At 41.4% G+C, this 26,001-nt stretch overlaps 1 protein-coding gene across 1 annotated transcript in view; it reads left to right on the top strand.

Moving 5' to 3' along the window:
* Positions 1 to 20,325: 20,325 nt before the first annotated feature.
* The window catches only part of LOC128946150 (inositol polyphosphate 4-phosphatase type II-like), a gene marked incomplete at its 5' end in the record, with an annotated part of 97,396 nt that continues 91,720 nt past the window's right edge, over positions 20,326 to 26,001 (top strand). Inside the window, 2 exons of the mRNA XM_054290070.1 lie at positions 20,326 to 20,364; positions 23,483 to 23,562. Coding sequence (XP_054146045.1) covers positions 20,326 to 20,364; positions 23,483 to 23,562 — 119 coding nt within the window. The remainder of the gene's footprint in view (positions 20,365 to 23,482; positions 23,563 to 26,001) is intronic.

Genomic DNA, 26,001 nt, shown 5'->3' with positions numbered 1-26,001 from the left:
TCGATTGCAAGCTGTTTTGGACAACTTTCTTTCTCTTCTTGCAAAACACTCGACAGACCTCCGTGCAGCCTCTAGAACACGATGGGAGATGTTTTTTGTGCTGGCACAGTTTCTCCTTGCCAGACAGAGTGGAAAAGCTTTTTGCTAAGATGTAGACGAGAAGAGAGGCTGAAGACGAAGGTACGGTGCTCTGCAGAGCTAAGCACCGCTCCCGGGCCTCTTTCGGCAGAAGAGACACAGCGCAGAGCACTGTGAGCGGGAGAATCGTCTTTGCGCGAAGAAGCAGCTTCTTCGTCTCCGGGAGCGGGAGAGAGCGGCAGCTTCGCAAAGGTGATGAAACAAGCTGTACAACACTGCGATTGTGTGCGCAGCTTGGCAACTGAGAGAAAACAGTACCTGACCACTCTCCTGCCTTTTCTAATCACATGAACATTCGATTGCAAGCTGTTTTGGACAACTTTCTTTCTCTTCTTGCAAAACACTCGACAGACCTCCGTGCAGCCTCTAGAACACGATGGGAGATGTTTTTTGTGCTGGCACAGTTTCTCCTTGCCAGACAGAGTGGAAAAGCTTTTTGCTAAGATGTAGACGAGAAGAGAGGCTAAAGACGAAGGTACGGTGCTCTGCAGAGCTAAGCACAGCTCCCGGGCCTCTTTCGGCAGAAGGCGCACACCGCAGAGCACTGTGAGCGGCAGAATCGTCTTTGCGCGAAGAAGCAGCTTCTTCGTCTCCGGGAGCCGGAGAGAGCGGCACCTTCGCAAAGGTGATGAAACAAGCTGTACAACACTGCGATTGTGTGCGCAGCTTGCCAACTGAGAGAAAACAGTACCTGACCACTCTCCTGCCTTTTCTATTCACATAAACATTCGATTGCAAGCTGTTTTGGACAACTTTCTTTCTCTTCTTGCAGAACACTCGGCAGACCTCCGTGCAGCCTCTAGAACACGATGGGAGATGTTTTTTGTGCTGGCACAGTTTCTCCTTGCCAGACAGAGTGGAAAAGCTTTTTGCTAAGATGTAGACGAGAAGAGAGGCTAAAGACGAAGGTACGGTGCTCTGCAGAGCTAAGCACCGGTCCCTGGCCTCTTTCGGCAGAAGGCGATCACCGCAGAGCACTGTGAGCGGCAGAATCGTCTTTGCGCGAAGAAGCAGCTTCTTCGTCTCCGGGAGCCGGAGAGAGCGGCACCTTCGCAAAGGTGATGAAACAAGCTGTACAACACTGCGATTGTGTGCGCAGCTTGCCAACTGAGAGAAAACAGTACCTGACCACTCTCCTGCCTTTTCCATTCACATGAACATTCGATTGCAAGCTGTTTTGGACAACTTTCTTTCTCTTCTTGCAAAACACTCGGCAGACCTCTGTGCAGCCTCTAGAAACGATGGGAGATGTTTTCTGTGCTGGCACAGTTTCTCCTTGCCAGACAGAGTGGAAGAGCTTTTTGCTAAGATGTAGACTAGAAGAGAGGCTGAAGAGGAAGGTACGGGTCTCTGCAGAGCTAAGCACCGCTCCCGGGCCTCTTTCGGCAGAAGACACACACCGCAGAGCACTGTGAGCGGCAGAATCGTGTTTGCGCGAAGAAGCAGCTTCTTCGTCTCCGGGAGCCAGAGAGAGCGGCAACTTCGCAAAGGTGATGAAACAAGCTGTACAACACTGCGATTGTGTGCGCAGCTGGCCAACTGAGAGAAAACAGTACCTGACCACTCTCCTGCCTTTTCTATTCACATGAACATTCGATTGCAAGCTGTTTTGGACAACTTTCTTTCTCTTCTTGCAAAACACTCGGCAGACCTCCGTGCAGCCTCTACAAGACGATGGGAGATGTTTTCTGTGCTGGCACAGTTTCTCCTTGCCAGACAGAGTGGAAAAGCTTTTTGCTAAGATGTAGACGAGAAGAGAGGCGAAAGACGAAGGTACGGTGCTCTGCAGAGCTAAGCACCGCTCCCGGGCGTCTTTCGGCAGAAGGCGCACACCGCAGAGCACTGTGAGCGGCAGAATCGTCTTTGCGCGAAGAAGCAGCTTCTTCGTCTCCGGGAGCCGGACACAGCGGCAACTTGGCAAAGGTGATGAAACAAGCTGTACAACACTGCGATTGTGTGCGCAGCTTGCCAACTGAGAGAAAACAGTACCTGACCACTCTCCTGCCTTTTCTAATCACATGAACATTCGATTGCAAGCTGTTTTGGACAACTTTCTTTCTCTTCTTGCAAAACACTCGGCAGACCTCCGTGCAGCCTCTAGAACACGATGGGAGATGTTTTCTGTGCTGGCACAGTTTCTCCTTGCCAGACAGAGTGGAAGAGCTTTTTCCTAAGATGTAGACGAGAAGAGAGGCTAAAGACGAAGGTACGGTGCTCTGCAGAGCTAAGCACCGCTCCCGGGCCTCTTTCGGCAGAAGCCGCACACTGCAGATCACTGTGAGCAGCAGAATCGTCTTTGCGCGAGAAAGCAGCTTCTTCGTCTCCGGGAGCCGGAGAGAGCGGCCACTTCGCAAAGGTGATGAAACAAGCTGTACAACACTGCGATTGTGTGCGCAGCTTGGCAACTGAGAGAAAACAGTACCTGACCACTCTCCTGCCTTTTCTATTCACATGAACATTCGATTGCAAGCTGTTTTGGACAACTTTCTTTCTCTTCTTGCAAAACACTCGGCAGACCTGCGTGCAGCCTCTAGAACACGATGGGAGATGTTTTTTGTGCTGGCACAGTTTCTCCTTGCCAGACAGAGTTGAAAAGCTTTTTGCTAAGATGTAGACGAGAAGAGAGGCTAAAGACGAAGGTACGGTGCTCTGCAGAGCTAAGCACCGCTCCCGGGCCTCTTTCGGCAGAAGGCGCACACCGCAGAGCACTGTGAGCGGCAGAATCGTCTTTGCGCGAAGAAGCAGCTTCTTCGTCTCCGGGAGCCGGAGAGAGCGACAACTTCGCAAAGGTGATGAAACAAGCTGTACAACACTGCGATTGTGTGCGCAGCTTGCCAACTGAGAGAAAACAGTACCTGACCACTCTCCTGCCTTTTCTAATCATATGAACATTCGATTGCAAGCTGTTTTGGACAACTTTCTTTCTCTTCTTGCAAAACACTCGGCAGACCTCCGTGCAGCCTCTAGAACACGATGGGAGATGTTTTCTGTACTGGCACAGTTTTTCCTTGCCAGACAGAGTGGAAGAGCTTTTTCCTAAGATGTAGACGAGAAGAGAGGCTAAAGACGAAGGTACGGTGCTCTGCAGAGCTAAGCACCGCTCCCGGACCTCTTTCGGCAGAAGCCGCACACTGCAGAGCACTGTGAGCGGCAGAATCGTCTTTGCGCGAAGAAGCAGCTTCTTCGTCTCCGGGAGCCGGAGAGAGCGGCAACTTCGCAAAGGTGATGAAACAAGCTGTACAACACTGCGATTGTGTGCGCAGCTTGCCAACTGAGAGAAAACAGTACCTGACCACTCTCCTGCCTTTTCTAATCACATGAACATTCGATTGCAAGCTGTTTTGGACAACTTTCTTTCTCTTCTTGCAAAACACTCGGCAGACCTCCGTGCAGCCTCTAGAACACGATGGGAGATGTTTTCTGTGCTGGCACAGTTTCTCCTTGCCAGACAGATTGGAAGAGCTTTTTCCTAAGGTGTAGACGAGAAGAGAGGCTAAAGACGAAGGTACGGTGCTCTGCAGAGCTGAGCACCGCTCCCGGACCTCTTTCGGCAGAAGGCGCACACCGCAGAGCACTGTGAGCGGCAGAATCGTCTTTGCGCGAAGAAGCAGCTTCTTCGTCTCCGGGAACCGGAGAGAGCGGCAGCTTCGCAAATGTGATGGAACAAGCTGTACAGCGCTGCGATTGTGTGCGCAGCTTGCCAACTGAGAGAAAACAGTACCTGACCACTCTCCTGCCTTTTCTATTCACATGAACATTCGATTGCAAGCTGTTTTGGACAACTTTCTTTCTCTTCTTGCAAAAAACTCGGCAGACTTCCGTGCAGCTTCTAGAACACGATGGGAGATGTTTTCTGTGCAGGCAAAGTTTCTCCTTGCCAGACAGAGTGGAAAAGCTTTTTGCTAAGATGTAGACGAGAAGAGAGGCTAAAGACGAAGGTACGGTGCTCTTCAGAGCTAAGCATAGCTCCCGGGCGTCTTTCGGCAGAAGGCGCACACCGCAGAGCACTGTGAGCGGCAGAATCGTCTTTGCGCGAAGAAGCAGCTTCTTCGTCTCCGGGAGCCGGAGAGAGCGGCACCTTCGCAAAGGTGATGAAACAAGCTGTACAACACTGCGATTGTGTGCGCAGCTTGCCAAGTGAGAGAAAACAGTACCTGACCACTCTCCTGCCTTTTCTATTCACATGAACATTCGATTGCAAGCTGTTTTGGACAACTTTCTTTCTCTTCTTGCAAAACACTCGGCAGACCTCCGTGCAGCCTCTAGAACACGATGGGAGATGTTTTCTGTGCTGGCACAGTTTCTCCTAGCCAGACAGAATGGAAAAGCTTTTTGCTAAGATGTAGACGAGAAGAGAGGCTAAAGACGAAGGTACGGTGCTCTGCAGAGCTAAGCACCGCTCCCGGTCGTCTTTCGGCAGAAGACGCACACCGCAGAGCACTGTGAGCGGCTGAATCGTCTTTGCGCATAGAAGCAGCTTCTTCGTCTCCGGGAGCCGGAGAGAGCGGCAACTTGGCAAAGGTGATGAAACAAGCTGTACAACACTGCGATTGTGTGCGCAGCTTGCCAACTGAGAGAAAACAGTACCTGACCACTCTCCTGCCTTTTCTATACACATGAACATTCGATTGCAAGCTGTTTTGGACAACTTTCTTTCTCTTCTTGCAAAACACTCGGCAGACGCCCGTGCAGCCTCTAGAACACGATGGGAGATATTTTCTGTGCTGGCACAGTTTCTCCTTGCCAGACAGAGTGGAAAAGCTTTTTGCTAAGATGTAGACGAGAAGAGACGCTAAAGACGAAGGTACGGTGCTCTGCAAGGCTAAGCACAGCTCCCGGGCCTCTTTCGGCAGAAGGCGCACACCGCAGAGCACTGTGAGCGGCAGAATCGTCTTTGCGCGAAGAAGCAGCTTCTTCACCTCCGGGAGCCGGAGAGAGCGGCAACTTCGCAAAGGTGATGAAACAAGCTGTACAACACTGCGATTGTGTGCGCAGCTTGCCAACTGAGAGAAAACAGTACCTGACCACTCTCCTGCCTTTTCTATTCACATGAACATTCGATTGCAAGCTGTTTTGGACAACTTTCCTTCTCTTCTTGCAAAACACTCGGCAGACTTCCGTGCAGCCTCTAGAACACGATGGGAGATGTTTTTTGTGCTGGCACAGTTTCTCCTTGCCAGACAGAGTGGAAAAGCTTTTTGCTAAGATGTAGACGAGAAGAAAGGCTAAAGACGAAGGTACGGTGCTCTGCAGATCTAAGCACAGCTCCCGGGCCTCTTTCGGCAGAAGACACACACTGCAGAGCACTGTCAGCGGCAGAATCGTCTTTGCGCGAAGAAGCAGCTTCTTCGTCTCCGGGAGCCGGAGAGAGCGACAACTTGGCAAAGGTGATGAAACAAGCTGTACAACACTGCGATTGTGTGCGCAGCTTGCCAACTGAGAGAAAACAGTACCTGACTACTCTCCTGCCTTTTCTATTCACATGAACATTCGATTGCAAGCTGTTTTGGACAACTTTCTTTCTCTTCTTGCAAAACACTCGGCAGACCTCCGTGCAGCCTCTAGAACACGATGGGAGATGTTTTCTGTGCTGGCACAGTTTCTCCTTGCCAGACAGAGTGGAAAAGGTTTTTGCTAAGATGTAGACGAGAAGAGAGGCTAAAGACGAAGGTACGGTGCTCTGCAGAGCTAAGCACAGCTCCCGGGCCTCTTTCGGCAGAAGACACACACTGCAGAGCACTGTCAGCGGCAGAATCGTCTTTGCGCGAAGAAGCAGCTTCTTCGTCTCCGGGAGCCGGAGAGAGCGACAACTTCGCAAAGGTGATGAAACAAGCTGTACAACACTGCGATTGTGTGCGCAGCTTGCCAACTGAGAGAAAACAGTACCTGACCACTCTCCTGCCTTTTCTATTCACATGAACATTCGATTGGAAGCTGTTTTGGACAACTTTCTTTCTCTTCTTGCAAAACACTCGGCAGACCTCCGTGCAGCCTCTAGAACACGATGGGAGATGTTTTCTGTGCTGGCACAGTTTCTCCTTGCCAGACAGAGTGGAAAAGCTTTTTGCTAAGATGTAGACGAGAAGAGAGGCTAAAGACGAAGGTACGGTGCTCTGCAGAGCTAAGCACAGCTCCCGGGCCTCTTTCGGCAGAAGGCGCACACCGCAGAGCACTGTGAGCGGCAGAATCGTCTTTGCGCGAAGAAGCAGCTTCTTCGTCTCCGGGAGCCGGACACAGCGGCAACTTCGCAAAGGTGATGAAACAAGCTGTACAACACTGCGATTGTGTGCGCAGCTTGCCAACTGAGAGAAAACAGTACCTGACCACTCTCCTGCCTTTTCTATTCACATGAACATTCGATTGGAAGCTGTTTTGGACAACTTTCTTTCTCTTCTTGCAAAACACTCGGCAGACCTCCGTGCAGCCTCTAGAACACGATGGGAGATGTTTTTTGTGCTGGCACAGTTTCTCCTTGCCAGGCAGAGTGGAAAAGCTTTTTGCTAAGATGTAGACGAGAAGAGAGGCTAAAGACGAAGGTACGGTGCTCTGCAGAGCTAAGCACCGCTCCCGGGCCTCTTTCAGCAGAAGACACAGACCGCAGAGCACTGTGAGCGGCAGAATCGTCTTTGCGCGAAGGAGCAGCTGGATGTATGTAATTAGGACAACAATACTGTCACTATTTTAAGCAAGGCAATGCTCTTACTCTTTTACACACCTCAGGACAAAACAGGAATTTTGGGTGCTTTGTGCCTGTGCCACTGAATCCAGGCCAGGTGGTTAAAACTGTGCCAGATTCTTAGCTGAGTGTTTCTCCTGTGGCCCAGAATAGCAGTCATGGTCCCCAGGGCAGTGCAAGCATAGCAGCAGTCATGGAGTGCCCAAAAGAATTCAAGAGGAGTACAGCCCAAAAGGAATTTGCAATTTTTCAATTACATTTGAAGATATGGTCATTTGGAAGATAGGATTCAGTTAGGTTCAAAACTAATCTTTTCTGAAAGAAAAATAATTATGCTGAGTCACAAGGGGATCTCTTGTTTAAATTATTTTGGTATTATTCAGTCTTTAAACAGTGACTTGTATCTATTTTTATCTATTTGCATTTGGATGCAAGGAAGTTCACTTTTTCTAGTAAGGTTCTGCCACTTTTCTTGTCACTAGTTCTAAATAGAGGGATGCTGAGAAACTTAGACCTGCTTGGAGTCTTTAATACACTGCTATCTGTCTGGTTTGGGTGTCCCCACGTGCTGTGGCATAGTGTTTGGGATGTTCCAAAAGCTTCAGTTCTTTGCTTTTGGTTAAAGACTACCCCAGCTTTTAGACTCTACTGATATTAGCCATCTGCATTCTAACTAAGTAGAAAAGTTGAGTTTCTTCCTTGGGATGCCAGGGGGCTACCAGCGGCTTTAGAATTTATTTTCCATCCTGGTGCAACAACTTGTTTGCGCATAATTTTTTCACCTCTTCCCCAAACCAGCGTGCATTCCACTGCCAAAGGCAGTTCCTGACTCCAGTGAGGAGTTCTGAAGCAGTATTATTCATGCCCCTTGTGAAAGTATCACTCGTGGAGAGGAATGGTTTTAGTTTTCTGCAGGTAAATTCCTCATAAGTAATTCATTTTATCTCTGGGGGTCTTGGGCTGTGGGAGAAGGCAAAGTTACTCATTTCAGCCCAAACTCTTTTGTGTGGTGAATTCTGACCAGAATGGAGGAAGAGTGCCATAATTTAAAACAGTTTCTGAACAGCTAAACCAAGTAAAAAACCTATAGTGTGTTTCTTTTTTCCTTCTTTTTCTTTCACAAAGGTATATAAATACACAGCAATCAAGGTAATAGAAACAGATTTTTTTCTTTTAATGCTTTTGTAGCTAGAGTTCATCTGTCTACCTGAAATGAATAGGGATCCAAAGCTTTTCCATAGCTTCTTGGTTTATTAACCCTTTTTTGCAGCTGCAGATACACTGGAGTGAGTTCCATGGAATATTACTGTGTGTGATGGTCAGGAATGTGATTTGAGCTGGCATTTCGTTTAGTTACCCGACTGAGCTGCCTTTAACTTAAATGTTACTGTGTGTAACCTTTGCTGAAATATTTTGTGTTGTCCTGCTTGGCTGCCAGTCAGCCTCTGGGGGCTTCACCCTGACTATTCACTGCAGCTTGTTTTCACTTATTTTGAGTATGGTGGTGTTGCTTGTTTTAATATGCAAACAAGTGGAGAGGTTTTTTGTTTGTTTCTTTAAAATTTGAAATGTGGGTGTCAGGTTTTTCTGATCTACTGATCTACTGTTGTACAGAAATTACTGAAGTTTGCAGGAGCATGAGACCGTTTATGAATAATTTTCTTTCATATATGGAGAGAGCAAATCTTATTCTCAGAAAATAAAGAGCAGGAAAGTCAGGAGTAGATAACCGAACAGTTGTTTAGTGCAGTCTAATGTGTGTGTGTCTCCTCATGGAAAGTGGTGTATATTAAAATATTTGTACAAGAAAAAATTTCTGTGAAATCCTATTATAAATGCTAGTAGATCACACCCAGGAATATATTTGCCAATGTTACGGTAAGGATTAAAAGAAAGTTAAAAGACATGTAAGTGAAAGTTAAAAGACATGTATGCGAACTTTGATAATTTTGAATTTGAAACTTTGCAGATGGAGTTTGTTAAGGCCTTAATATAAAAAGGCTGTGAATGTGGGAGTTTAGAAAAGCAGAGATGACTTTCCTTTGTGATGCAAACTTGGTGGCCAGTGAGCTGGTTGCTCCGAGTCAAGCACAGAGCCTAGTTTGATTTGTGGTTACTAACAAAAGAATAAGATATACAGAGAAAAGAGTAAAACCCTTTTCTGGGTTCAGCGTGACCATGCCGACTCCTGGTGTCTGGAACCAGTGAATGTGCTGCACTGGCCCCGTGCCACGGGGCAGCCTTTATCTGTGCCCTGCAGGCACGAGGAATTATACTGCCACATGATTCATGGGTTGCCAACAGAGCAGGATTTATACAGAATGCATTGGAGCTGTTTATTATCAGCACAGGATGTGGGAAATTTAGGGGAGAAAAAAAGGGAGAGGAAGAAATACTGCTGTTAATACAATTGAGCTGCATAACTGGAAGTGGCTTTTGTCGTTGCTTTGCTATATGGAGGCAGTGCTGGAAGCAAACTGAGCATCTGCTCAGGAAGTTTGGTGTTCTTAAACGATGTTCACCAGGCACTGGTGCTTATCTTTACAGAGAAATATGCAAGACAAAATGGAAGCCAGCCTACAGACGTTCTTTCCTGGAAAGTGTAGTTTGCTGGGATGACACTGTGCTTATGTCTTTGGTGAAATGGAACAAGAACAGTAGCTCTGCCCTTGAGAGATCTTTAGCATCCACAACACAGTAGATGAACAAAAAGGTTAAACCTTGAATAATTCTTTGTCATTTGAAGATCACTTTTTAGCAGGGAAAAAAAAATATCTTCCAGACTTCACTTGGATTTGTGGGGTTATGGTAGCTATAGTACTGGCAGGAGCTCTCTTGTGTGTAGGCAGGTGAAGTGCATGATTGTAAAATGATCATCAATACATGGCAAACCAGAAGAACCAACAGGAATTTTTTGGCCGTGAGACTAATAATACTTCTCATGATGCTGACATTTCCAGCTGCTGCTTCTTAATGTTGTCTTTGGAAGAACCAAGTTTCTGTGATTATATGTTATGGATAACTGGTATGGTATTTTTAAGTAGAAACTGAAGTTAGGAGTAAAATGGGTTCTGTCATTTGGAAGAACTTGGAAGAGACATGTGCCAAAAAGTAGTCCTTCAGCAGCTGTGTGCCTTTTCCCAAGGCTTCTACCAGCTATGTTCACAAATGAAACTTAAAAAGAGGGAATGGTAATTTTTTTAAATGAAGGCATTTATTTGCATGAGTTTCCTTTTTATGTCCATAAAATAAAAAAGAGTAACCAACTTAACTTTTGTTTCATATGCCAGTGGTAAAACATCATAATGACTTATATGAAAAGGAAACTTCTGCAGCAAACTTTATTATCAAATTCTTGGTAGTGAAGAATGGAAAGGAGTAGAAGTTTGGCCTACCAGCAAATAGAAGTTTCTGATCATGGGAGTCCAGGAATCCTGGAAGGATGCTTATGACATGTGATCCATCCTGGTGCTGTCCAGGTTGAGGTGTTAAATACCAGCTTTCCTCAGCAGGGCTTTGTAGATCACTGTGTTCAGCTCACTGTTAGGCAGGAAAAGCAATTCTCTCTTCCAGGAGAGAAATATCTCAGGAGAAAATACGCCTGGGTTGGCACATGGCTTTTGAAGAAAAGAAGGGTCTGGGTGCTGAGTGCTGTGCAGTCTGACTTCCCTCTGACAGAGGCTGAAAATGTCATTCTTTGTCCTGTTGTGAGTCATGGTGAGGAATTAAGGGAAGTGCTGCCTCAGGAAGGACGTGTTTCACTGTGGCAGCATGGAAGGAATTGCTGTGTGCTAAGGACAAAGATGCTAGGTAGAAAATAAATTAACAGTTGAATTAAATTGGGGTAGGGGAAACAAAAACTACCATGACAGAAACGAGAGGACAGGTGGAGCAGAGAATTGATGTCCTGGCTCCAGCATCTTAGGTCCTCCATTCTGCAGGACAAAGGCATTTAGTTTTACATAGACATGGATGGCTTTTATGAGATGAATATTGACCAGAAAACGGCTTCCATAAATGTCTAGCTTTTGAGCTTGCTATTTCACACAATCAACCTTCCTGCAGAGGTCTGCAAGTCTGTCACTCTTGTGTTTGCAAAACGTTCTTCATGGGCTTCATTCAAGGGCTCTTGGTTTATTCTTACATGCACAAGGGAAAAGGGAAGTATTGTTAACTCAGACCAACCTTGAGAATTCTTGGCGTTTTTGAGGACCTTCACATGCCCTGAAACTGTCCCTCTCAAGGTATTTGCAATTGTGGATTGCTCAAAGGTTTGTGGTAGAGAGTGGTACATAAATCACTGCCTTTCTGTGCCATGAGATTTGTGTGGAAGGAGGAGAATTTTAAGCTGCAGTCTTTAAATCACACCTGTCATGCACACTTTGTTAATCCTAACATAATCTTGAGCTGAAGCCTCACATGAAATTTAGATCAGTGCTGGGCCTTCCTTTTAAAAGAATGCTCAGCTATTATTTTTAAATGTGTGCTTTCAAGTCCAAGCATGTTTTAGTTTTTGCAGGGAATGATTACTGAAGATCATTAATGTGGGTTTTATTCCACTCTGATCTTTTCAAAACCAAAAGATAGACTTCAATAAAGAGCATTTTATTAATGGCTCTCTGATGAGGTCTGTGCTGATAGCTTTGGAGTTAAGGTTCTTGCAGCAGTATTAAATTAGGTATTATTTCAAGATCTTTAGTGCTTAAAGCTGAGCAGAGTGACTTAATGAAATCACAGACTGCAACAAAAAGAAATTATTCTCGTTTAGGCCATGTCTATTGAAGGTGCATAAATAAACAATTGGTATACTTTGGTTTAACTGCCCATTTTCGTTCTTGTACATCTGAATAAAGATGGTTTTTAATGGTGCTAATATTTATGTGCAAATAGAGGAAATTGTAGCGAATTCTAGGAGATGTGTATGGAAATACTTATTGTGATTTTGCTGGTGTTTGGTTCTTTTTAAAGTTAAATTATTAGCTTCTTAGATTTTAAAAATATTTTTTTGATTTGCTAGCCAAAATATTGAAAAGCATTTTGAGCCTTTTTATTCTTTCCTTTGTGAAATAAGCTAGAAGTGACAAAATTAATTTTGGCCAACTTTATGGAAGTTTTAAAGATGGAGAGAAGACTCAGGATTAATTTCAAAATAATTCTGATGATACTGGTACTGTACAAAATAATGACTAAGTTGGGGCATATATGTGAGAATGGGATTTTTCTGTCTTCAGAAAGATGTGATAAACTTTTATATGGGGTGTTTCAAATGATGTGTGTGAAACAGACACTGTCTGTCTCCCTTTAAGGTTAGACTCTCTACTCATCTCCAGTGTTCATTGACCTCATTACATCCTCATGTTTTGTTTGTCATTTTTCAGTGTGGCTGTTGCTGTTGTGGATGAGGACTTGGACTCTTTATTTGTGGTATGACAAATAAAAGTCATAAATCTGTGTGTAGGAGGTGTTTTGGCTTGTGTTTTTGGGGTTGTATTTTTGGGGTTTGATTCTGAATTAACTTGGACAATTCAGCTGCTGGATATGGCTTTTTTAACATTGGAAATTGAATGGGTTTTATTAGAAAACTGGGCACGTGACCCTTGGCATTCATGCTAGCTTAGTTAATATCTTGAAATGTTTCCTGGAATTAATTAGATAAAAATGAATGCATTTTTATCTAATGGAGTTTTGTCTTGCTTTTGATTTTTGTCAGAAGGACCCATCTGTAAGATGGTTGAGTTGGAGGACTCCTTTTGGAGGGCTTTTCCAACACTGATGATTCTATGATTCCACCATAATAGTAATATTGGATGCAATGTGGGTCTGCAATAATTTACGGAGAATTTATGGCATGAGTTGTGCGATGTTCTGTGAATACAACATTATTTCACATATAAGCTCTTCCTTGTTGCATATATCTTTTTCCCTTTTAGTTGAGTTGTGGAAGGGGAAGCCTTTAAACATTAATTTTCCAGAACTACCATTATCCTGCCAGCACATGGGATGCTGTGCTATTGGGGATGCTATATCACCAGCTGTCCTCAGGCTGAGGAGGTTACCATATTTTCACATGTAAAGTTACTGTTCATATCATCCATCATGTGTTAAAATGGTTTTCTTTTACAAATAATGACTCCCTTTGTCAGGGAAGGAGGTTCTGCTCCATGTGGAAGGAGTGAAGCTGCTCTGTACTTGGCTGAATTATGATACCTACAACTTGTGGCCTGTGGCCTTATGATACATGAGGCCACCAACACATTTTTGGAAGCACAGACTATGTGGTTTATTAAACGGATAGAATCTCTCACTGTTTTTCAGAAGTCCCTCCTCAAGATGTTGCATTATCTGTAGTGACCCATTTCAAGTTATGTAAATTTAGATTTGTCTACGGCAAAATGTATCTGTTCCTTTCACTTTATTTAGAGAGAAATCAACTCTGTCATCTAATTTAGATTACATAAAATCCTTGCTGTGGAAATGTGCACGTGCTTTTTTCAACCCCTATTCTTGCGGTATGATGGAGAAAACACAGAAATTTTCAGAAGCACGAGCTTTCTTTAGTTCCTGAAGGAACCTTGGGCCAAGAAAAAAGTGCCTGTTTCCATCTTACATCAGCTTGTCTGATAACAGATCCTATCTTTCCCAGAAAACAATGTCATGCTGAATTTCCAAATAAGAAGATGCAATATAAAAAGGAAGAAAGAATCTGTAAGTAATTTCTAGAAATAGAAGTGTGGTGGTCAAATTTCAGACCTAAGCAGCTTTGCCAACAATATTGTTCCTAATAGATCCTTTTATTTGCAGAAAAAGCATCACTGAAACAGTTCCCCAAAAAAAGGCCACTTTTCAGGTTCTGAAAAAACTCTTATTTTGTTTTTTCTAAGCAGTGAAAATATTGAAATATATTTGGCTCTCTGAGCCTTAGCATCTTTCTGCATTAATTCTGAAAGAGGCAAAATGATTGCTTAAAAACATACACCTAATGTCTTTATTCACACCTTGTGCTTCGTAAGAATCAGAGTTTAATTACTTATCTCAGGCAGCTGTGACTATGAACTTTCCTGAGCCTGCTTATCAGTCTGAAAGTAGGGAGCTCATTTCTTACCTGGTTTTAAGTAACATCTCTGCAAGAGCTTGATCATGCTTGCAGAAGAGGATTACCATGTCTTGCAGATTGCAGTTGTGCTTTAAAAAAAGTAGAATTGACGCTGTAGAGGAGGGAAAGGGTTTATCTTTGTGTGGCAGTCAGGCACAATGACGCACACTCTGGTGAGGAAAGCTGCTCTTCCTGTGAAATGGTTTGGAGAGCAAAATCACGTGTGTTTAATGGGGATGTAGCCATGAATACAGTATCACTGATGGGAAAATGAACTTCTCTTCACACAAACCTGTGTCTGGTACAGGAGAGAGAAGGTGCTGTGTGAAAACTGCTTTTTACCTTCGCTTGTAGGCACAAAGTTTCTTTTGGGTTGCTGCATAGTGAAATAGTCCCACAGAGATACTTGTTCCCAGTGATACCTCCTCCTTCCTTTAAAACAGAAACTAATTTAGATTGTGGGACAGATGACACATTTGTCTGGAAACTTCTTCCAAAGCCAGCAGTGAATTTATTTGATAAATAAATAAATAAAACTCCTTTCAGTTTCTCATCTCAGAAGACAGGGAGCAAAGGGCAGAGCACTAGCAAAAACTATTTAAAGATAGCTGATCAGGAGGTTATGGGTTTTAGTGTTTGTGTACTTAAGAATTTAATTCTTGCTATGCAGGTTTAACTGTTTTAACCCAAGAAAAAATGCTTTCTCAAATGAAAAAAAAAAATTGTACATTTTTTCTTTTTAGATAGCTTTAGAAATGTTTATATTTGGGTAGTTGGGAGTGTTTATATTTGGATAGCTGGCAACATTTATTTTCCCAGGATCTTCTGGAGGCTCTTTAGAGAAAATTCCTTGCTCCCCTCGAGCGCGGATTGTTAGAAATGTGGACGGAGCATGTGGGAGCCCTGGACAGAGCAGTAATTCTCATGAATTCTCATGCTGCAGTTCCACAGGCTGGAAGGGACATTCACTATGGAAGTGCAGCTATAATCTTGCTAGAACAGACTTTTGTGAATAAATAGATCCTGTCTATGAAGGCAAAAAAAACCAGAGCTTGTAGGAAGCCCCGAATATTTTCCTACTCCCTCTCATCTGTCTAAAATACACCTTCTGCCACAGTAAATCTGATGAGCAATTTTACCCCTAATTCTGTAAAGGAGAAGTGAAATCCTATCCATTAGGTAATGCTAGCACCAGACCTCAGCCTCAGCTGTTTTTTAAACATTATCACAAACTGTCAGGAGAAGAAAAGAAAAATCCTTCTTGGCAAATATAATTTTCTTTGCTTTTGTGGATGTTTGTGCGAGAGTCCTTCAGCTTCTATGTGTTAGAGAAAAGTTTGGTGTGTGCAGAAATTTCCCTTAGTTCTCCTAAAAAAAAAGCGTTTGCCAGCTGGAACAATGCAAACAGGATGAAATAAAGTAGACTCTCAGTACATGCCTCTGTGCTTTTCTAATAACATGAAGTTTTTTGGGTGAACAAAGACTTAATACATCAGAAACAAATGGTGTGAAGGAAAAAAAAAGGTAAATTAGTTGTTCAAAGTGTGACATAGGACTGGAGCAGATGATGTGATTTGGGGAATGCAGAGCTTATGGTATGACAGTGTACTGGAAAAGATTGGCTTATTATCCTAACAAAATGAAGTACAAGAGGGCATATGATTCCTTTCTCATTGATTCATCAGGAGACCAGTATGAGGAACAGAAAAGAATTACTTATCTAAGACACCATGTTGGCAGAAGAGCAAAGGAGTATAAACTTGCCATGAATAATGATGGGCTGTAGATTAGGAAAGGACTCTGAGCTATCATTGCAATCCTGTGTTTTGAATGACCTTCCAGTCAGAAGAGAGGCAGAGGAAATAGGAAATTAAAATAATTTCAATGTGTAGTTAGAAAGTGTTCACTTTAGAATCTAAAAATTTATGTTAAAAAGTTACCATAAAACATGGAGTGGGGGATAAAATCTTCACTGTTTTTTGGGGGTGATCTTAAAACCACTGTTTGCTTCTATATTTGGTTAGTTTGGTACCTCACATGAAAATAACTCTTTCAAAATATTGAACTCAAGGCCCCCAGCTGGAAATGCACTTAGGTCTTCTTGGCAGAGGGATAATACAAGCTCCTCAAGGGAACTTTGGAGGTTCATGGACTGCTCCAGCAAGTTAAATTCTGAGTTCTTCATTTCAGCTTCTGCCATGAGTCAGAAGACAGGGGTATTTTGTGTGGAGTCTTGAAGGGTCTGGACTTGTTTAAGGCAGCAAGACTTTTTTTCTGTGTTTAATATGTGAATAATCTTTTGTCACTTGAGTAGATGTTGCAATCTGGTAAGGAACTGGAACACTTGGATATACCTCTAAAAAATGAATAAAATCAATCTTGTTTCTTGTAACTGGTTCGTCAGTGGAAATGGCATCATGCTTAATCTATACTAAGATTTCTTACTGCAGCTTCTATGGTAATAGATGCAAATTATGAAACGTGGACTTTAGCATATTCAAAAAAGGCTGTTTATTCAGTAAATCAAAATATAGGATTTCAGTTTATTTTGTCAGATATTCACAGTCAAATTTTAAATTTTGCTGAAGTTTTTAGGCAGAAGATCATGTTCTGGAAATTTTGTTATGCCATTGAGCTCATCTGATCACTCCAGTAATACTTGCTTTAATTCATGTTGTCTGCCATACACTGAAGCGAGGTGGAGCTGACCTGAGTGTTCATCAGACAACTGTAGGAGCTTTTTACCAGCTTGGGCTTGCATCCTCTCAAGTTTCCTATTTCCTTCATCGCACTAGAGTGAGTATTTTTTGGGATATAATTTGTCAGAACATCTGGATTTCTTTGGCTGCCATTAGCTGCTGCCTTGTTTGGACTGTGGAGTCTGTCTCGGGGATTTTTGAATAGTGCCATTGCAGTGACTAGGCTGAGGTGTTTGGATCTGGGAACACAGGTCCCCATTGCCTGCTCCATGTAAATGAAGAGCCAGAAGAGCTTAGGAATGCTCCAGCTGTAGCTTGCTGACAGAAGCCAGAATTTGCTTTTTGTGAATTTTATTTCACAGTGGAAGAAAGCTGGAAAGAGGAGGCACCACAAGCACTTTGAAGGGTATTTTTACTCTTCAAATTTTGCAGATTGTTCCCAGCATAAAACAGACTTCAACAGGTTCATTCCTGGGAATTATTATGGGGAGGAGGCAAGGCTAACTGGCTGATTGTAACAGCTACAGACTTAAATGTGATTTTCTGCTCTATTTCATTAAAATTATAACTGACCAAATGCTTAGAATATTCAGTACCTATTAAGACTTTAGAAGGCTACTTTGCATCATTGGGCTTTGTTCAAAAAAGCCTGAAAAATGGCAGAAAAAGCCTGTGGCTCATTAGCTTGCTACCAGTGGTCATGGATTGCAAAAATTCAACTGCTTAAAAAAACCCCAGTGGGTCTGTGCCAGTCAGCACTCATCACTGTGGGGCACTGGGATGCCTGAGTGTCCCTGTCACAGTTATACACGTTTTTCTTTGTCACTTTTTATCTGTGGCATAACCTTACGTGACAAAGCTTTCTCTGCAGAAAAAATGCTGTTTCAAATTGGTTAAAAAAATTGAATCCAGTCTCACGCTGTGTGCTGTGTTAAGAAGGTAAATAAACTCTTCCTTCCTTCCATTTTTTTCGTTGCATACACTAAAAACATATTAAAATTATTTAGATTTATGTTAAACTCAGTCTTTGCTTGGGGGATCTCGTGATTCTTCTCTCGTGCCATATCAGTTGCTATACAGCAAGTGATAGGGGCATACATATTTTCCCTACTATCTGTAGTAGGAAATATATATATATATATATATATACACACACAGGCACATATATATATATATATATATATATATATATATATAAATATTTTGTAAGTTTAAACTAATTAATATATAATAAAAATCATGCAGTTATTATGCAATGTTGCAGTAATTTGATAAATCTTATATTCCCTTTATTAGTTTTCATCTTTAATGAAGTTTTAACATTTATTAGTTTCGCTGCCTATCAGGTTTTCCATTGGAACTGTAGAATCCCGCAATACCACGTGCATGTCCATTTTGAAAAGATTTTCTCTTTTGTTTTATATGGACTGTAGGAAAAACTGATTGGTTTTGTGGCAGAACCCCATAACAGTTTTGGCATTTTAGGCTCACCCAGCACAAACACACGAAGCTGCAATTTGTTTGACTGGGAAATTCCAGGGAGTCATAACTCCTGGACTCTGATGTGTTTGGCATTGAAAACTAACTCTACTCTTGTGCATCTTTCACTTGCACAAACCTTCATCACACTGCCCTTTTCCCAGTGGGTTCACAGGCCTCCACTGTGGTGTAAAAAGGTAACTGTGTTGTTCTACACACAAAATTACAGGAATGGATAGATGCCAAAACCTTTGCTGCATTTAGTCCAGGTCACAAGCTGTGTTTCTTGTGTGCCTTTGTGATCTCTTTGTGTCACAAAGGTAAAGCAGTAGTGGTGCTATTCCCTGCAGGCATGGGCTTACCCCGGTTGTGAATGACCTCCCCACTCAGAGGTTTGCATTTTGCACAGGAAAACCTAGAGAGAGTAATGGGAAAACTGAAATTCTAACAGAGTAGTGGAGGTTTGGGAATAAAATCTGACTTTCTGTTTGCTTTTAGATTTTATAGTTGTTCTGGATGGGGCCAGAGGGGAAAAGTTGATTTATGACGTGGTTTTAAAAAGTGTGGCAGTTTGTTTAATCAAGAAATGCGCTGGGAGGATATTTGACCTGTCAAATCCTCTGTATTTATCTCCCATTTTTTCTCTTCCATTTTGTGGACTGGGACTAAAACTGACTCGTTTCTTATAAGTTTTTATGAGCTGACCTGATGTTTATAATGAGGCCTGTGTGAACACCCCATAATGATACCCCAGTAATTGCAGCATTCAGAGAGTTTGTTCGGGAACTCAACCAACAGACAGCCTGATAGTGTTCAGCCTGTACCACCCATGTATGTATTTACATACACATATGTGGCTTCTCTTTTGATAAATGTCAAATAGTAAAACTGCTTCCGAAATTGCAGATATTTGCACACACTTGGATCAAGGCACTAGATTTAATTTCAAACAAAATATACTTTGGGAAGAAGAGAGGTACGGTCTAATGTACAGTCTAATTTAAAGGGGTTAAAACCCAATGAAAACAAATAAACATAGCTGAACCAAAAAGTATTGCAAAATGCAGCAGAAGTTTTTTCTGTATTTTAAGTCCATTTGAAATTCAGGAATATGCTTTTATTATATGGAAGACTCTAGGTTAGTCAGGTGTTGACATCCCTTTCTGCTCCTGTGTTGGGTCAGAAAAGCTGAAATATGTTCTCCTGAATTGATATTTTATCCAGCAAAAGAAGGAATTAATATTCTTTGATTCTAAATTAATGTTGAATTTCCTTGATTTCAGTATGTGTAAAAGAAACATTAGCTTTCTCTTGCTGTGAAATACAACGTAGTCTCATATAAAAACGCATACACTGTTAAAAATATGAACTGCTGTTGGGTTACAAATACGTAAGTAAATTATGAAAAGGAGTGTTAATTCTTACATTATTAGTTTATTTCTCTTGAATAAATAGCCATAATAATAATTAGAAAATATAAATACCTCAGTTGTTGGGCCAGATGTCACTTCTTTGAGGCTGGCACATAGAGCAGCTTTTTAGCATCTTAAAATGACACAGCATTTTTGGTTTGGTGTTGATACTCCATCTTTCTTTTAAGAAACAGATTGCTCTAAGTTATTTCCTCAGCTTCAAAAGGGAAAGATGGGTATCACCAACAAGAAAATGCCAGTAATTTCATTTTCATTCAGGGTGTGAAGCATTTAAAGGTTAATTTTAGATAAAAATATCATGATTGAACATTTTATACTAGCTTTCTGTAGATTTCCAAATGCTTTGGAGTTGCTAATGTATTAGTGTGGAAAATCGAAATGTAAAATTGCATCCATATGAGGACTCCCACAGATTTCTAAAGTATGCTGTCCCTTAATAAATTAATTATAGCAATTTTTTTACTATCTCCAGGCTTTTGTGGAAAAATCAAAGTTCTCACTGTAGGAAATCAAGGGATAAGAGCTGGCTGAGAAAAGCTGTGGTTCTGCTTTGTCAAGTCTTTGTGGTAGCCTTTATATTGGTGCTTTATAACAACATGTATTTAGAATAACAAACAGACAATTAAATTATCTTTACATTAAAGGAGTGTTTCTTTTTGTGCACTAAGTTGCAGCTAGAATAGAAGAATTGAGGGTCACTTTTGAGGGCATGGGAAAAAAAATGAGTCTTTTGCAGAGAGATTTACAGAAGGAGTTTGATTATTTCTTGCCTTTTTTTCCCCTCCCTTCTCTCAGGTCCACACCAGTGTCCTACCTGACCACAAGGAACCAAGAGCAGATGTTGGGGTAAGAAATCATTTTCAGTAATTGATTTTTTTTTTTTCCATCTCATTGGAAGGCACTAACACTCAGTGCTCAACAGGAGCTGAAAAGCTTTTTTAATAGCGAAAGTTTTTGGTGGAATGAATAAAATAATCAAGGCAGGAGTGGCAGTCTCATGGATTGATGTCATCCCATTCACATCTTTTTGAAAACCTCTTTCAACTGAAGCTATCCTGAGACCAGCATAACCCTGTAAAGTCCTTGCTAATATCAAGCAAGCAGTCTGGATGGGAAGTCATTTTCTGAGAGGGCTAAAACCTCATGGATAATATGGGCCCCTGGTGGGAGTGGGAAAGGTTGGTCCTGCTCGAGCTGAGTAGAAGAACAAAGCTCACCTGGTGCAGGTGTCAGATCTGTCTGCAAATATGGAAAATGCCTGGAGGCTTCAATTTTTTAGCCTAAGGGTTTGACTTTTCTGCCTTACAAGGGCTTCCTTGGCATGGTTTTCAAGACTTCAGCTAGTGTTTGAAAAACCTGTAGCTTGGCAGCAAGTTCAATCTTAGTGAAATAATCAGTGTGTTTTAGCTTTCCATATAGCTATTATAGAGACTTTTCTCTTTGGCTAGTTGAGATTATTCATCAAACTACTCAAGGCGAGTGTCTTTAGATTTGTGTCTGGAACACTAGCAAAATTCCGAAGGAGCATTACTCTGCGATTAGGATTACAGCACAAATTTTGTTCTAAAGCCTACTTTTCAAGCCTTTCCAAGTCATGTGGGCAAAGTTAAATTGGTTTGTAGACTGCCAGTTCAGGCCCCAGGGTGGACTATTGGTATCTGAATCAGTATAGAAAAAGTATTCTCCAGTTTGATATTAGACCCCTTGAACATTAGCATAACTCTCTTAATTTGGGTCATGGGATCATTTGAAATTTTATTTGATTTTGCACATAGCTCTGTGCTGTCAAGCAAAGAATTTCTTTTTTTCTAAATAAGCATATGAATATGAAACAGAGAACTAAGTAGAACATTTTAAGCCGATAAAATCATTCACCTTTAATTTCATGACACAGAAGAAGTAGATCTGATGCTCAGACATGTTTAGTGGGTACAATGACCAAAGCTCTTTGGCTTTATGAGAGAGCAGTGTAGTTGTCTCTTGGCCCTGGTCACTTGAGGATTCTGACTTAGGATTCTTAAATATATTTATGGTTCTATTTTGCTGCAGAAAGAAGCCCCAGGTGACCAAACCTTATATCAGTTTCATTCCAAATAGCCCTCTTCCCCTTTCCAAGCGGTCAGGTTTCAAATACAAACACTCAAATGTCATGAAATGCCAGAATAAAGGCTGCTGTGGAGAGACAGTGCTGTGGAATGCGTTCTTGCAGCATGGAGAAGGATATGCTCTTGGAAGAAGATGAATAATCTGGGCTAAGTGTGTGTGACCACAGAGTTTTAGTGTGGAAACACTCTCACACTGACTCATCCAAAGGAAGACAGAACCACCTGTGTGTTCACTCCAGCAAGGCTGTGCATCACCATGTGTTGCACCTGGATGTCTTTTTTTGTAGAAGTGCCTTTAATTTTGGCATTGAAAACTAACTGTGCTCTTTGCTTGTGTGGCTGTGTTATTTTTCTTCCTTTCTTCCTGTTCATCGCTTCCCAAATTCAATGTTTTTCCAGCCTGCCCTAGACACTCGTGTCCTTGTTCCATTGCTGCTTACATGCTGCTTAGGAAATCTAAGGCTGTGCCATTTATGGGAACAAGCCTTACCTCATGACTCAGTTTATTGAACTGCAGACATGCAGTTTGCAGTTTACTAACTGCACTGTGGGTGCTTGCCCAATTTCAGAGTTGGTGTTTGAACTGTACGTTGTGTATGGAAGAAAACTTATCTTAGTGTAAAGCTTTATTGTTTGCATTCAAGCACACAACATCCTGCTGGCTTTCCTGAAAGAAAGCAGGCTGAAGGTTTGTTTTTTTTTTTTACCAGAGAAGTAACTCTTCTCAGCAGTGACAAATTCTTTTCTGTTTTCCTTGAAGAGAACATTGCTCTCTGTAGGCAGCCTCTGTTGACTCAGAGCAACTTGATTCTTCTTTCATTTGTATAGCCAAGAATGTATATAATTTAGCCTGGAATTCTAATTTGCCATTCCAACAGTAAACTTAGTGTTATGTAAGAAAAACCAAACTTTGTGCCCTTCTTATTGTTTTTTTGCTAAAAATTAAACATAATGTCATGATCTTCTTACAATTTATTTAGAGCAAGTGATGTTGTGTTGTACATTTGAAAGATAAATTGGTAGAAGATGGCTGTTAGTTTCTTGCCCATTGTTCCCAAGGCAAGAATACTACTGCTGGCCAAATTGACAAAATGGGATCTCAGCAGGATATGAGCAGAGGTTAAAAAATAGCCCAAGTGCAAGAGAAGATTTAACCCTTTTTCCTCTTTGTACTTTGTTATGCGTGAAGAGTGATTTTTATAGAAGAAAAAGATACAGTGGTGTAGCCTAATTTAACTTTAGGCATTCTAGTTACATTACCACATTTCTCTGCAATTTTAATGCAGTAAATAAGTTCACCTTACAATGGAAATAGAGGAAAACACTACTTAAAACATTGCCAAGAACTAGAGAAATAAAACATTTCTATTAATAAACTTGTGCTGAACTCAATTTAAGAATGCCTTCCTAGCACATACATTCATATTTTGAATACGTGGATGGTAGTGCCAATGGCTTGAGGAAAAACCATAACAAGAACAACTTTGGTATAACACTGAAAACTTAGCAATTCTTGTAATCCAGAAATTAGAAAAATAGGAAGGAACAGATGCAAAATGCAAATACTGGTACTGAATGAAAATCTTCCTGTGGCTGTACATCTTACAACCTGTTATTTTGTCAGGTTGTTAGACTGTTCTTAATGGAAATGAGAAAGGTTCCTGCCCATAAAACCAAAGTTTTTAACAGTTTACTGATAATCATGCTGCACAAAAATATTCTAGAGGATTAAGTATCAAACTGTTATATTGAAATGCAATATTTTTCTTTGTAGCAAAGAAAGATTTTCAAGTGTGTGAGCAAAAGAAATAACAAAAATGAATGAATATGTTATCTTTTCTTTCTGCTTTGATTTGTAGCGAAGCTTCCTGGGCTGTGCAACTTTTAGAGTGGGTGATCTGGTAAAGTCAAAGGAGCAGCAGTTGACCCTCACCCTCAGGTAAGTGTTGTAAATCAGGGTTTTTCTAAGTACTAACCTTTGGCATTTCTCATCCAAAGAATGGCAGCAGAGATAGGGAAGGGTCTGCAGCACGAGTCGAACAAGGAATGGCTGAGGGAGCTGGCATGTTCATCCTGCAGAAAAGGAGGCTCAGACCCTGTCACCCTCCACAGTTAACTGAAAGGCCATGTTGAGAAATGCAGGTTGGTCTCTTCTCCCAAGAGGTAGCAAGTGAGCTTCCCATGTGCCAGATTAGAAAAGGTCATTTTATACCATGATAACCTATGGAAGAATTGTAGAGAACTTGGCATAGGGAATATTCATTCAAAGTTTCCTTTAGAAAGGAGCATAAAATTGTCAGTTTTGTTTGGTGTGTGTGGTTTAAAGAATTAGCAGTGTACAGGTTTTTTTAGGCACGTTTAAAGAAGGTGGTCCTAATTATTGAAGGTGTCTCCCACATGAAAATGCTTGTGGTCTCCTGAACTCGTTGTATGCAGCTACACTGAGACTGCAGGGGGTGTGATACAGAACTCTAATCAGTGACAGGGTACAGACCTAGGTTGATGAACTCCAGCTTAGTGATCGTAAGAATCTGTTCTTACAGGAATTCAAGTTGTCTTCAGCTCTTTGGGATAAATTTGGTTTCCCTAACTGACATATTGAAAATTTGATCTGGAAGATTGTCTCCAACAGGTGGCACAGTAATTGACAGAATGGAAAGCTTCGGTTTCAGAGTAAATATTTTGTATCTCAGCCATCCAATTTGTAAGCAAAAAGTTAAGATGGAAAACTCATAAGAAATAGATGAAAAAATTGTTTTTCATTAATATTTTTAGTCTTGGTTGCCCTCTTTGTTCAGCTAACACTAAAATACAAATGTACCAATGAAATTTAATTTGCAGACACATTAAATGGTAGGGTTTAGTCAGTTGGATATTTTTTAAGAAAAACATCCTAACCTTTCAAAAGTGGGTTTGTTTTCTGGTTATGACTATTGGGCAGCAGAATGTCAGTAGAAATGATCCACATTTCTTTGATGGCAATTTAACCAGAGCAGTCTACTTATTTAAGCTTGCTTTCCTCTAATTACCCTGCAATATTAGTACCTCTCAGGAGGATAGAGGATATATCAAGGGACTTGTCAGAGCAATAAATTCTATTTAATTCTTGTTGATATTCTTTGGATAGGAGTTTATCAGGGCATGCCTGTGATTGAGATACTCCTTTGTTAGATTTAAAGTAGAGATTTAAGGACCCAGAAATAGCTCTGTGGTGTGCCCTGTAAAGATTGGTGTAATTATAGAATCTGCTTAATTTTTAACTGAGTTTTCTTTTTCTTTTCCTTTTTTTTAGTTATGTTTTTCCTTTATCTTTCTGAGGTACAATGGAACAATATAAAAGTGTTTTCAAAGGAGCATTCTTGTGTTTTTCTGTTATTTTGTGGAGAGCTGGCTTGTGTCTACAAATTCTTACTGCTGACACACAGTGCTCTACTTCCCTTTTTTTCTACCATTGTGCCCTAATAGTGATTAGGGACACAAGTTACAAAACCTCTGCAAAAGAAGTTTTTATTTTGATTGTCCTTTCTTCTCCATAAAGGTGTCCTAAACTGGTGGCTGAGTGTTTCTGGTAGATCTATGCAGTAATCATCAAAACACAAAAAGATTGATTTGCAGAATTACTTCAGTGTACACAACAGGTGTTGGGAGAGGAATTTAGTTATTAGAGATTTGGGATTGCAGTTTTCAATATGGAATTTATAAGAAGAGAGAGGTTTTCTATAGACTTGCATGTTTCATTTTGCAGTGATAACGCAATGTCACTTGCTTCCAGCTTTCTCATACAGTTGTGATGATGAATGGCAAAAAATGGGCTGTTGAATGCAACAGAAGTATTTTTCAGTAGGAGAATGTTTCTTAATATTGAGTGTATGATACAGTGTGTCTGATGAAAAAAATAAAATCACACTTTTTTTTTTCCTTTCTAAATAAGAGCTAGGTATACTGGTTGCTAATTTAGCAATAAAAGCTGATTTTTTTTTTTTTTTTTTTTTTTTAGAAGATTGGAGGCAAATGCCTGCTGTTCTCAGTCCATCTTGTTCACTTACTTTTCCATCACTAGCTTGTTACCTTTTTTCTCCCTGGATGCCTTGGTCAGCATTTTATGGCCAGAAGGAGTAAGGTGGGCACAGATTCCTGCTGCTCGTGGTGTTACTGGCTATCTCCTTCCCTCACATTTGGGGGAACTAATACTGACCTGGGGATCCTTAAGGACCTGGGATAGTAGAGAAATCTGTTTCAAATGCAGGTGCTCTGCTGACAGGTATCAGATGAGTGCTGATCCTTGTCCCAGGGTGCCAAAAAATATCAGCAATTTTCCATCTCCATAAGCCAGGTGGGTTTTGTCCCGTGTATGGGCTTCTTATGTTGATGCTGAGTT

Source organism: Melozone crissalis, unplaced genomic scaffold (assembly GCF_028551555.1).
Source record: "Melozone crissalis strain CALT ecotype California unplaced genomic scaffold, PUWL_Pcris_2 ptg000076l_1, whole genome shotgun sequence".
Taxonomy (NCBI): domain Eukaryota; kingdom Metazoa; phylum Chordata; class Aves; order Passeriformes; family Passerellidae; genus Melozone; species Melozone crissalis.
The sequence above is the reverse complement of the archived record's forward strand: the minus strand, read 5'-3'. Positions and strand labels throughout refer to the sequence as shown.